Genomic DNA, 14,564 nt, shown 5'->3' with positions numbered 1-14,564 from the left:
GTAGACAAAATGGACAAAATATAATATTTATATATATAGTTTACGCAAAAATTTGAGATCTCCTTTAATACGAAATAATTACCGAGGAAAACTTATATGCAGTATATATGGTATAGTATATATGAGTTTCCGTTTATATAAGACGCACCCACTCACCAAGGCAGCAGAGCAAACTTTACAGCCACAGCTAAAAAATTCGAAATCAGAACAGTGACAGAAACAACGGCAACAATGTGAATGCAACGACAACAAAGGTAGCAGCAACCGACTTGCTGACCTTCTCCACGCCTTGGAGTGACTGTTTCGCAATTACCGACTGGGCGGCTTTTGAACGTTACAATTGCTATATTGGGGCCCATAGACGCCGAGGCGGGTGCTGCAATTTTTATGCATATACAAGCAGGCGAACGAGCACGACCGCGCCATTTAAATTGTGGCACCTAGAAACTAGAATTTACGATAACCGGCTAATACTTAATACAAATGCTCCAGAGCAAAATATTACGGCAGCTGCACAGTATAGCCAGCTGACCAACCACGCCTTGCCTGATAGCTTTTCCCAAGTATGACTATGGATAGTTAATTTTTGTTTATTTTATAGTAATATCTGGTAGTTACATATTGGACAGATACCAAACATATGTACATCAGAATGGAAATTTTACATTTGTAGAAGCACAAACAATTAGTCTATTATATGCCATGAACTCAATCCCAAAAGCCCAATCGAAACAGGATCTAGTTCCGGCAAAAAGCTTGCAATGCGGAAGTAAATGTGTTTTTCACAAAAGCCCAATTGAATGTTGTTAATTAGCCCACCGATATTTTATTAATTAGTACAAATTCAAGCCAGCTGTGCTCTTGTCATAGCACATACAAGAGCTTGTTCATAAACGATAAAAATATGACTCTACTCTTAAATGCGTTGTTTAAACACAATTCAAATACAATTAATACAATGCAATTAATTAACAGAAAAAATATATTGATTTTCGAAAAGCTTATAAGCGTATTATAATGCTACATGTTCTACTTAAACTTTGTATAGCCTTGCTTAAAGGAAGAACTGCGGTCCAAAGTGAACAGATGACAAAAAGTATGCTTATTACGTATGTTCGTAGAGAAATAAATACTTGGTGTATTTTGCAGAAACTCAAACCTGTGTAGAGGGTATCTCCTAGTCAAATAAGTTTGACAATAGCACTCCAAATTGTTTTAGTTTGCATTATTTATAATTAAGTGCCAAAAAGTAAAAGTACTTGAGCTGAACAATTGACAACCAAATAACCGGAACTCAAACTTTTACTGTAAAATAAATACTTTTCTATTTGCAAGCATTTCAAAGCTCCGTAGAGGGTATCCTCTAGTCAAATAACTTTGACAATGGCAGTTTTCATTATATTTGCTTAAGTGCCAAAAAGTAAAAGTACTTGGGTTGAACATTTGACAGCCAAATAATCGGAACTCAAACTATTACTGTGACTTAGTTTCTGCTAATGATTTTCGACAAGCACACTGAGAAATATTTGTCACTTACCTTAAATGTCAATAAATCGTCAATAGTGCTTGCAGCTGTGACCCTAATATATTCTGCAATAAGTTGGCATTTTGCAGTTGGGTGACACGCCCAGGATATATTTCTTAAGTTGGAATATAAGAACATAAGAATTTTCATAACGCTTGATTTATATTTTAAATCAAAATCGGTATTAATACTTTTGTCGAGAGTTCTTGACTTCGAGATACCCTATGAAGGCATCCTTTGCTCTATGAGAGAAGTGTATTTATGCAGAAAATACACAAAGATCATTATTTAGTAATTAATTGTACATATTCAGAAACATAAACGTATTTAAGTGCATGTAGATATGAATATACATTCTTACTTATTTGTATTATGAGTACAGATTATTAAAGTGGGGCTGTCGTTTTGACGCGTGTTATTTGCCTTAATGAGTAACTGGATCAATTTAAAAACCAGTTTTTTCCTTTATTTACAGCCGACTGAGTATCGAATGCAGTTTTTGTAGATATGTATTTGTCTCAGTTGGTAATACAACAAATGCAAGTCGGCAAAGAGTAATTTTAGTTTTTCTGCACAAGAATAAAATTGAAATTATATTCATGACTATTTATATATATATATAAATATATGGATGTCAAAGATCTTTATAATAGCCTATACAATTTTGTCATTACCAAGTAAAGTACATATGTATATATCAACAGCCGAGTTGAGAAACATGTCAGTCTGTCTGTTTCTATGCCAACTGGTGTAGAAACGATCGTTCGAAAATTAAGTTCTTATATATATATTCTAGCGGGTATAAAATAAATTCTCTCAAAGAAATTAATAAAATTTAAAAAAAATTTTAACGGAATTTCAAAATATATATGGGAAACTTGTTGTTTTAATTTTCGTATTAATTTTTTTGGTGAGTTGGGTTTGGTAACAGGTAAAAATATCGAACTTGGCTTGGCACCGTGTTTTCGGCAGGTTTAAATTGAGTCGCATGAAAGTATGCAATACCTAAAGTATACGAGTTCCTGGAAAATTCTTATCCCGTTTCATTTGTTGCGATTCGTAATTTTGGTCTGTATGCAAATGACCCAAGCCGAAATCTGAACCATTTTCAAGATTACTTTAAAGAAAGGTACATTTGTAATAAATACTAGATAATAGAAAGTTAATAACATGGAAAACTTTCTATATTTATGAGCTGAGTATAGCTACGTAATGGAACTGCTATAACCCGCGAAATTAGTTTTCGTGTTAATTCAGGTTCCGGCTCATGAGTCATAGGACTCTAATAAATTTAGTTAGTTTTCTTCGAAAGCTGAATGCTCTTCTTTTTGAATCTTTATCGCTTATCCATCAATTCCTTAATAATAAACTAAGTCAGAGAGGCTAGTAGATGTTAATGACGTTTGGGAGCGACCCATTAAGTAGCTCGCATACGAGGGCCATTTTAGTATTGGCATCTCAGTTAATACAACGAAATATTTGGCATACCACGAGGCTGCTCCAAAAAATCTATGAGCAGCTGCGAAATAAATTTCCATTGTACAAATTACAGCTAACTAATATATTGCGGTTAATTGCTTAAGTATTTTTTCTGAATCTTGAAACATTCAATAACAATAGCCGATAGGTTTTCATTCATTTATATTTAGTGTTAACTAATCATGCATACAATACCAAATTGCCACCTTAATGTTGGCATTTCAGCTTTACCAACAAAATAGATGGCATACTTTTCGGCTGGTATTTAAATAAAGGGATAAATATACATGCAGTGAGCGCCTTCGGTATTATTGTTAATTTCCCCTTAAGTAAAGAAATATAAATATACTATGCATTCCTCCTTGGGGGAAATGGGGGTCATAGATTTGACAGACATATATTCAAAGCTCTACATAAGAACTTTATGAATAACTGTTTCAGCGAAAATTCGCCAGCAGCACTGGTAAATTGGCTTACCGTCCGATCGGTTAAAAACTCATTTTCAAAGATGATCTATTATAGATAAAGTTCGAAAATTCCCCCTCCGATACAGTGGTCAAAACTCATAACTCGGTCAAATCTCATCCGATTTTCAAAAGGTTTGGCTTTTTGGTCATAGTTTGACCCCTAGATCAATTTGGCATCTAAATCTGGAAACATTAATTTTAGTCCAAATTCATGTGAAAATGGTACCTTCAAATATCCTATATAGACATAGGTCAAAATTACCCACCCCCATAACTCAGTCAAATCTCATCCAATTTTCATATGGTTTGGCTTTTTGTACATGGTTTGACCTCTAGATCAATTTAGCATCTAAGTCTGCAAACATTATTTTTAGTCAAAATTCATGTGAAAATGGGACCCTCAAATATCCTATAAAGACATAGGTCAAAATTACACAACCCCATAACTCAATCAAATCTCATCCAATTTTCATATGGTTTGGCTTTTTGGTCATAGTTTGACCCCTAGATCAAATTGGCATCTAAATCTGGAAACATTAATTTTAGTCAAAATTCATGTGAAAATGGTACCTTCAAATATCCTATATAGACATAGGTCAAAATTATCTACCCCCATAACTCAGTAAAATCTCATCCGATTTTCACGAGGTTTGGCTCTTTGTTCATGGATTGCCCTCTGGGTCAATTCGGTATCTTAATATGGCAACATTATTCTTGTTTTTAGGTTTTATCCGATTTGCTTCAAATTTATATTCAAAGCTCCACATAACAACCTAATAAATACGTGTTTCAGAGATTTGGGAAATTTTGCCCGCAGCACTGGTAAATTGGCTTACCGTCCGATCGATTTCAAACTCGTTTTCAAAGATCTTTGAGAGAATTTATTTTATACCCGCTAGAATATATATATAAGAACTTAATTTTCGAACGATCGTTTCTACACCAGTTGGCATAGAAACAGACAGACTGACATGTTTCTCAACTCGGCTGTTGATATATACATATGTACTTTACTTGGTAATGACAAAATTGTATAGGCTATTATAAAGATCTTTGACATCCATATATTTATATATATATATAAATATATGGATGTCAAAGATCTTTATAATAGCCTATACAATTTTGTCATATATATATTCTAGCGGGTATAAAATAAATTCTCTCAAAGATCTTTGAAAACGAGTTTGAAATCGATCGGACGGTAAGCCAATTTACCAGTGCTGCGGGCAAAATTTCCCAAATCTCTGAAACACGTATTTATTAGGTTGTTATGTGGAGCTTTGAATATAAATTTGAAGCAAATCGGATAAAACCTAAAAACAAGAATAATGTTGCCATATTAAGATACCGAATTGACCCAGAGGGCAATCCATGAACAAAGAGCCAAACCTCGTGAAAATCGGATGAGATTTTACTGAGTTATGGGGGTAGATAATTTTGACTTATAGGATATATACCTATATAGAATATTTGAGGGTACCATTTTCACATGAATTTTTACCGAGAATAATGTTCCCAGATGTAGATGCGTAATTGATCTAGAGGTCAAACCATTAACAAAAAGCCAAACCATATGAAAATCAGCGGAGTTTTGACCGAGTTATGGGGGTGGGCATTTTTGACCTCAGTCTATATAGGATATTTAAAGGTACCATTTTCACATGAATTTGGACTTAAAATAATGTTTCCAAACTTAGATGCCAATTTGATCTAGGGGTCAAACTATTACCAAAAAGCCAAACCATATGAAAATTGGTTGAGTTTTGACCGAGTTATGGGGGTGGGTAATTTTGACCTATGTCTATATAGGATATTTGAGGGTACCATTTTCACATGAATTTTGACTAAAATTCATGTATCCAAACTTAGATGCCAAATTGATCTAGGGGTCAAACCATAAGCAAAAAGCCAAACCATATGAAAATCGGATGAGATTTGACCGAGCTATGGGGGTGGGTAATTTTGACCTATGTCTATATAGGATATTTGAGGGTACCATTTTCACATGAATTTTGACTAAAATTGATGTTTCCAGATTCAGATGCCAATTTGATCTAGGGGTCAAACTATGACCAAAAAGCCAAACCATATGAAAATTGGATGAGATTTGACTGAGTTATGGGGTTGTGTAATTTTGACCTATGTCTATATAGGATATTTGAGGGTACCATTTTCACATGAATTTTGACTAAAATTCATGTATCCAAACTTAGATGCCAATTTGATCTAGGGGTCAAACTATTACCAAAAAGCCAAACCATATGAAAATTGGTTGAGTTTTGACCGAGTTATGGGGGTGGGAAATTTTGACCTATGTCTTTATAGGATATTTGAGGGTCCCATTTTCACATGAATTTGGACTTAAAATAATGTGTCCAGACTTAGATGACAAATTGATCTAGAGGTCAAACCATGAACAAGAAACCAAACCTTATGAAAATCGGTTGAGTTTTAATCGAGTTATGGGGGTGGGTAACTTTGACTTATTTCTATATAGAATATTTGAGGGAACCATTTTCACATGAATTTTTACCAAGAATAATGTTCCCAGATTTAGATGCGTAATTGATCTAGAGTTCAAACCATAAACAAAAAGCCAAACCATATGAAAATCGGATGAGATGTGACCAAGTTATGGGGGTGGGTAATTTTGACCTATGTCTATATAGGATATTTGAAGGTACCATTTTCACATGAATTTTGACTAAAATTAATGTTTCCAGATTTAGATGCCAATTTGATCTAGGGGTCAAACTATGACCAAAAAGCCAAACCATATGAAAATTGGATGAGATTTGATTGAGTTATGGGGTTGTGTAATTTTGACCTATGTCTATATAGGTTATTTGAAGGTACCATTTTCACATGAATTTGGACTTCAAATAATGTTTCCAAACTTAGATGCCAATTTGATCTAGGGGTCAAACCATGTACAAAAAGCCAAACCATATGAAAATTGGATGAGATTTGACTGAGTTATGGGGGTGGGTAATTTTGACCTATGTCTATATAGGATATTTGAAGGTACCATTTTCACATGAATTTGGACTAAAATTAATGTTTCCAGATTTAGATGCCAAATTGATCTAGGGGTCAAACTATGACCAAAAAGCCAAACCTTTTGAAAATCGGATGAGATTTGACCGAGTTATGAGTTTTGACCACTGTATCGGAGGGGGAATTTTCGAACTTTATCTATAATAGATCATCTTTGAAAATGAGTTTTTAACCGATCGGACGGTAAGCCAATTTACCAGTGCTGCTGGCGAATTTTCGCTGAAACAGTTATTCATAAAGTTCTTATGTAGAGCTTTGAATATATGTCTGTCAAATCTATGACCCCCATTTCCCCCAAGGAGGAATGCATAGTATATTTATATTTCTTTACTTAAGGGGAAATTAACAATAATACCGAAGGCGCTCACTGACTGCATGTATATTTATCCCTTTATTTAAATACCAGCCGAAAAGTATGCCATCTATTTTGTTGGTAAAGCTGAAATGCCAACATTAAGGTGGCAATTTGGTATTGTATGCATGATTAGTTAACACTAAATATAAATGAATGAAAACCTATCGGCTATTGTTATTGAATGTTTCAAGATTCAGAAAAAATACTTAAGCAATTAACCGCAATATATTAGTTAGCTGTAATTTATACAATGGAAATTTATTTCGCAGCTGCTCATAGATTTTTTGGAGCAGCCTCGTGGTATGCCAAATATTTCGTTGTATTAACTGAGATGCCAATACTAAAATGGCCCTCGTATGCGAGCTACTTAATGGGTCGCTCCCAAACGTCATTAACATCTACTAGCCTCTCTGACTTAGTTTATTATTAAGGAATTGATGGATAAGCGATAAAGATTCAAAAAGAAGAGCATTCAGCTTTCGAAGAAAACTAACTAAATTTATTAGAGTCCTATGACTCATGAGCCGGAACCTGAATTAACACGAAAACTAATTTCGCGGGTTATAGCAGTTCCATTACGTAGCTATACTCAGCTCATAAATATAGAAAGTTTTCCATGTTATTAACTTTCTATTATCTAGTATTTATTACAAATGTACCTTTCTTTAAAGTAATCTTGAAAATGGTTCAGATTTCGGCTTGGGTCATTTGCATACAGACCAAAATTACGAATCGCAACAAATGAAACGGGATAAGAATTTTCCAGGAACTCGTATACTTTAGGTATTGCATACTTTCATGCGACTCAATTTAAACCTGCCGAAAACACGGTGCCAAGCCAAGTTCGATATTTTTACCTGTTACCAAACCCAACTCACCAAAAAAATTAATACGAAAATTAAAACAACAAGTTTCCCATATATATTTTGAAATTCCGTTAAAATTTTTTTTAAATTTTATTAATTTCCTTATTCCTTAAATCAGTTTTTATTGCATACTTTGGAATGTATATGTATGCGAACAAATTTATACATGTATACGTGTTTTATAAAAGATGGCTTCTTTGTCATACATTTTCTTCAAATACTCAAATAAGCATATTGATGTATGTGTGCATATATATATGAAAGTACACGTTAATATAATTGTGTCAAAATACCTGCTAATGAGAAATGCATTGCGTGCATGCAAACTGTTATATACAAGACATATAGATGCCTTAAATCTTAATTAACCAACTCTCTGGTTAATCCCTAAAATATCACTATATAAAGCTGGTAAGCGAGATACAACCTTAAAATTGAATTTCATTTACAAGCATTAGTAAATCCACACTTATATTAATTTACATACACATGCGTACATTTTATTCAAGTATGTGTGCATATACATTTGTATATTGAATGTATTTAGTTGACTGCATTTCTATTGGGTATTTATTGTTATTTATTTATTGTGGTCATTTATTGAGCATTTAAACAAAAAAATAAGCTTAAATAACAATTGGCAAAAAAAAATAAAAAAAAAACAGCAGCGAAAGGAATGCTACACAAAATAAATAATATTTGTGTCTGTGTGTGTTGTTTAAGTAGTGTTGGTGACTGTCGGTGAGGCAAGAAAAAACAGAAAAGAGAAGCAAAGCAGAAAATAAAGATCACAGACATACATGTTGACACACACACACAAGGTGATAGCGAATGGTGTGCGCAAGAGAATGTACAACGGAATAAAATGTACGCTACGAGAACAAGTTTTATTATGAAAATAAAAACCCCACTAAAATACTAAAACAGCGGGGAATACATACTTAGAATTGCGAGCATACATATTTAGATACATATTATATACATATGTATGTGTGTTTGTGTGTGTGTGAACATATATATATATATATAGTGCTATATATATATTTCTATGTGTGTGTATACATACAAGTATCAACACAATCCCACATCAGCGGAAAACTGGCTGTACGCCATCAAAATGTCTGCAACACAGACGCTCACCCATACGAACACAGCAGCAAAATATCATGAATGCGACGAACAGCACAAAATAAAATGCGTGTGTATGTGTGTAATAAAAACAACAGTCAGACACGCACGCATACAGTCAGCGACCCAACACGCAAAGCGTGCACAACAAAAACAACGTGAAATTGCAGTGCAAGAGTGTATGTGTGGCAAGCCGTCGTAGGGTATATGTATATGTTTTTTTCATTTTTCTTTCAGTTTCTTTTCGTTCGTTCGTCGAAACGCAAGTGTTGGTGAGGTTACGACGCGTTGTTTCTTGAAAGGACAGAAGGAACTAATACAACCTGTTCATTTCTTATAGAAAGTATAATTTCAAATTTAGATTATTGCACTTTCTGCAACAAAATAATAAACAAACTTTAATCGCCTGTATGATAGTATTCAAAGAAGAAGAAACAAAATACTCTCTTCTGTCTCTCTCTCTCTCTGCCTCTTTCGATCACCGACTGCTTCACATGCTCATTGAAATTGTTATGATTAGTGTTTTATTTTGCCATTTTTCACTCTCTCTCTCTTTCTCTCTCTCACACTCTCACGCGGTCGCGACTTTCACGAAACTGTAATAGCACCACAAAATAAAAATAAAAAATAAAAAATATAGTAAACAAGGCAAGCCACATTATAGTAGTGACCGTCTTCGTATAAGTGTGTATGTGCGCAAATTGATGACAACGAAGCGTGTGTGAAGTGAGCAGCGCGTAAATCGGGTGCAATGAAATAAGTTTGACGAATTTGCAGCGTTTTCGTAAAAAGTGCAGTTAAAAATAAATGTGTACATATACATTAATTCATATACATACATACATATATGCATATAACAAGAATCTGATTTAAATTTATAAATGCTATCTCCAAATCTCAGGTAAGCTTATTTATTTCACATTATATAAATATAAAAAGAATGCTTAAATATTCTTCTTTCAGCATGTCAGGAATAACGGATTTCAGCTGAGCTTACTCTATACATAAATATACACATACATATACACACCAATATATATACTCTTAAGCCTTCAACGCAAGCCATTGCTGTCCAAAAAATGGATGCACAATTTGAGCACTTGTGTCGCATTTGTGCGGCTAACACGAAATGTAAAAACAATTCTGTGGTAGAAAGTGTTTTTATTTTCAAAACAAATGGCTTGCAGGATAAAATAGCTCGTCATCTCTTCCTGAATGTAAGTAAAACAACCTTAAGATGAACATACATATGTATGTACAAGCATATCTAGACGCCTATGTACCATATAACCACTAAGATGATACGTTGTCTGAAAGTTTCTTTTTAACTTTATATGTCCCATAACGTAACCTATAAAATTATATGTATGTATGTATGCATGTACAAACATATGGCTGAAGGTTTGTCTGTGTTTGTAAAAAATCTACTTACTAAGAAGAACAACTACAACTACAACGTGCATACACTCAAAGAAATTCGTATACGCACATATGTATATATAATATATATATACACGCATACCATTGCATTATTTGATTGTATTTGCGTGTGGGCGAATATGTCGGTTGAGCAAAGTAGGCAAAGAAAATTTTTCTAGAAAATAACGAGAAACGGCAAACAGCAAAAAAAAAAATCTCGTTTAGTCGTACCAATACAAGTTTACCAAGCTTGTGTCCGTGTGCTTGTATATTCGAAATACGTGCAATGGTAATTTCAGAAAACGACGAAAGAGAAAAAACAAGCTGCGTGAGTTTACCTCCTGCTTGCATCTTACTGTGCATGTATGTACATGTTTATGTTTTTATATTGTGATACATTTATGTACGCCCAAATGTATCTATGACATTAAACTAAAAATGATGTATATACATTTGTTAAAACAGTTAGCATGTTAGGTATATAATGTTAGGTACTATATAATGTTAATCTACTATATATTTACAGGTTGCCGAAGATGACCCTCTGCCTAAAGTGCTCTGCAAATCCTGTTATCGGCAGGTGGAAGCGACCGCATCACTTTCTAACATAGCGAAGCACACCCAGCGCGTGTTTCGAGACTTTTTGCTAAGCACAGTGGTACAAAATATATTTTGGCTTAAAACATTTAAAGAGAAATTAATGATTTTCCATTTTTGCAGCCCAAACATACTCGCCAAGCGACAGCAACTCAAGTTAACGAATCCCCGGTGGTGTCAGCGCCTATTCAGGATATAAGTGAAACCAACCATCGCGACAACAATATTGCGCGCCACAACAGCAATTTGAACAACAATGCATTTCATCCTATATTATTAACTCGTCCGCCGGAGACGACCATTGCATCGAATTCGCATCAATTGGCAGGGAATCAAACACATGACGACGTTGTAATCAGTTTGACCAATAAAGACAATGAGATGCGGCGTCAGCAGAAGCAACAACGCGAACCGAATGAATATCCTAATAGTCGTAGCAACGCTAAAATTAATAATCTAATGCTCCCGACTCGACGGAACAGCGTATTTGTGGACATGCGATACAGTTCAGCACCGATGTCAATAGCACAGCGTTCAATGCAACTGCCGCCATGCTTAGCACCTTTACATTCTGAGGTGTCTATTTCCAAGGCCACGAAGAGTAGCCCAGAAAAGAGAAATTCACCAGCAGGTGTAATTAACTTCATACAGACTCATGGGCGCATCACAGGCAGTGCACCTACAATCACCACAAGTGTAACTAATAAGGGATACAGTGCTGCTAATAGTAGCTCCATGCATGTCAAAAAGCCTCAGGCTTCTTCTGCCGCTCAGAGTGTCAGCAGCGCTGGCGTACCTATTCTACCCAATAGCGTGCTTCAACAAAAGCGACGGAATCTTAAAAACGCCCTGAACAACATCAATGCCATACGCGACGGGCAGGTATCCCTTTTAAAATCAGCTCATCAACGCCATACTGTGGAAGATATCGATATTAGACCCCTTGTCACAACCACTGTGGTGCCACACCAATCGCTGTATGGAGTAGAACCGTCTGTGGAGGAGGCGCTTCCAGAACATATCATTATAGCTGCACCCAAGAAGAAAAAGGAGGAGCCTGCTACTCTAGCCCGCTCAGCAGGTCCACCGAAGTTACAAAAAATTTCAAAATCTTTGCGAGCACCTTGCGACGTCAGTCCAATGCCAGATCCTTTACCAGCTGCTAAATCTAAAACACTACCAAGCATGAGCAGCCTTACCGACGCTATTTCTCTGGGTAATGTCATTCGAGATCCAGACCTACTGAAGCTAATACTTAAGGCCCTCAAATGGCCAGTCACAACTGATAATTGTGAAGAGCAAATGGCGAGACTGAAAAACTCGAAATTTGCGGTGATTATGTCGGACAACAACCTTTTGCAAGATAACGATCTGACACAGCTACTGGGCCCATACCTAGGTCCAATGATGGCTATTGTGCAGCAACAGCGTCCAAATCCGTCCGCTAATTCTAATAAGACTCCTTCACCACGCACGAGTCCGTCAGTAACAACTGAACTACAGACGATAGGAGACTGCACGATGCCATATAAATTACCACCAGAAACTTCGGTACAATTGGTGCCATCCAGTCCAACAGATTCGGACCACCCACAGACATTAACAAATAAACCAGTGGACTCTCACCTAAAGCGACCGCAGCGAAAGTCACGTATGCGTGAATTGGGTGAAAATGGACAGAAAATGGACACTGCAGACATTGCAACCACATCAAATGCCGCACATGTTACCAACGAATTGCTCAACATTAACGCCATGTTAATCTCACAATTTGGCCAAAATCCAGCTGATGTCATTAACGAAGCGCTTATTTCTATGTTAAAGCAACAGCAGGCATCGAAAAGCCAGCGTGCGATTCGGCGTCGCCGAAGTGCTTCGACAAGCACTCCCCTGAATTTAGAAGATATTGTTCTTGTTGAACCACAACCATTACTGGAGAGTCCACCAGCACCTGATGGTGATATTTCGACCTTCCCGATGCCACTCCAATTATCTGAACCTCCTCCTGTAACTCGGCCCATCATCAAGCGTCGCAAGGCCGTTGTGCAAGCGTCGAAGCAAAATTGTCCAAAAACCAAAAGCAGAGAAGAGATTTCCATACCTAAAACAGATGAAGATACTTGTAAGACTGAGGGTGAACAACACAAGGTCACAGAAGAGACTATCTGCACTGCCGATCGTTCTCCGATCATTGAAACTTCTACTAACGAGCACGCAATGGAAGCACCACAAGCACCTTCTAGCACAGTTCCGGAAGCTATACCCATTAACAGCAGTAATCTAGAACTGGGCAGTGCTACTGAAGGCACAGCTGGCAACATCGCCAAACCAACGAATGCAAGCACACGTAAAACAAATGTTAAGTCTGCGCTAGGCCAAAAACTTTTGGAAGCTATTGGTTTGCCGCAGCCTGGCAAAGATGCCCCAACGGAAAGTTCCCGTGACACGTTGCGCAGTGCATTAAAGCGATCGTTGAAACAGGCCCAAGAACAGCAGCAACAGCTAAAGCGCGTCAAACAAGAGGAGCCCGTAAAGCAGATGGCGGATTCGACTACAAAACCGGTTGCCGGTGACTCTTCCGAGGAACACAAAAAGGCTATTGCTGAGCGCGAATTGGCATTATTAAAGCGCAAAACAAAGAATGCTGAAAAAAACAGTTTTTCGGTCAAGGAGTAAGTATAACAACTGCTCCCATTCTCCTTATTTTTTAACAATGTAAATATAATTTTAGTGAGAAATCGGAACGCACGGATGTAAGCTCTTCGTCGTCACGAAACCGTAGAAATCGTAATAAATCAAAAACTGATGGCAATGACGAAGACTCTGGTGCTGAAGAAAGGAAAAGTGACCGATGGGATGAAGACGATGATTTACCATTAAAAACAGAATCAGAAAAAAGCACGGAGCATGTTAATCGTCCAACGCGAACAAGCAAAACCATGTCCAAGTATTATAAGTCTCCTGGGGGCGACAAAGCTTTGTCGACTCCAAAGTCACAACATGCTATGGGAAGGCGATCAACCAGGCACCGTTAAATTGTTGAGCATGCCAGTTTTAATTATAAACTGTTCGCGCTCTCGTCTGACATATAAAATATGCGCAGATATTGTTAACACTTTTCATATTTCTTTAAGACGCAGTGTACACAGTATATACGTACTTTATTCGTAAATAGTTTAACTATTATTCAACAAGAGTTGAATATATGAATTGTCCTTATAAGCAATCACGTTATATGAAAATATTAAAATGTGTTTTTCTTTGGCATTATTAATTTCCTAACAAAATGCTATTGCAAAACGGAAATGGGTATATTCCAATTGTCCAATTTAGCGATAATTTTTAAGTTCGTTTTATACAGAAAACATGGTTAAAAATAATATGGGCAATGCCATCAATGTTTAATAATTACCAGTAAAATAACCCGTTGTTGTTCAAATCAATTTTTATTCAGAACCAGCAAATTTATTTAGACTGGTATTAATTGCTTAATTACATGTTATAGTTTAGTTTATTATAGACTAACAACTAATGTATATTGTTGCAAAGTTTAATTTTCATACTCTGTTAAGAGGAGTAGAGTATATTAACGTTTTGCAATCTCCTTTTGCTGCCGTTTGTTTTTTGCTACTATGAAAGCTTAAGACTTAAAACTTTGAATATTTATC

General features: G+C 36.0%; 2 protein-coding genes across 9 annotated transcripts in view; one reads left to right on the top strand and one right to left on the bottom strand.

Moving 5' to 3' along the window:
* Cda5 (Chitin deacetylase-like 5) overlaps positions 1–287 on the bottom strand; it is a 38,639-nt gene extending 38,352 nt beyond the window's left edge. For 5 of the 8 annotated variants that reach the window (XM_064690486.1, XM_064690474.1, XM_064690477.1 and 2 more), the window contains exon 1: positions 157–281. The gene's annotated coding sequence lies outside the window, so the exon portion shown is untranslated. Of the gene's footprint in view, positions 1–148 lie in introns of all 8 variants that reach the window. The other 3 variants (XM_064690476.1, XM_064690481.1, XM_064690479.1) reach the window with 2 other exon arrangements.
* Positions 288–9,135: 8,848 nt separating this feature from the next.
* Positions 9,136–14,170, top strand: dbr (debra). The gene is made up of 5 exons (XM_064690429.1): positions 9,136–9,781; positions 9,844–10,097; positions 10,826–10,957; positions 11,020–13,568; positions 13,628–14,170. Exons 2-5 carry the CDS (start codon positions 9,960–9,962, stop codon positions 13,929–13,931), a joined length of 3,123 nt encoding a protein of 1,040 aa, XP_064546499.1. The 5' UTR covers positions 9,136–9,781; positions 9,844–9,959; the 3' UTR covers positions 13,932–14,170.
* Positions 14,171–14,564: the final 394 nt, after the last annotated feature.

This window comes from Drosophila montana, unplaced genomic scaffold (assembly GCF_035044405.1).
Source record: "Drosophila montana isolate Dmon_TW-CO22-7 unplaced genomic scaffold, ASM3504440v1 contig_3266_1, whole genome shotgun sequence".
In the NCBI taxonomy this organism is placed as follows: domain Eukaryota; kingdom Metazoa; phylum Arthropoda; class Insecta; order Diptera; family Drosophilidae; genus Drosophila; species Drosophila montana.
Note: the sequence above shows the minus strand (reverse complement) of the source record. Positions and strands in the feature narration are given on the sequence as shown.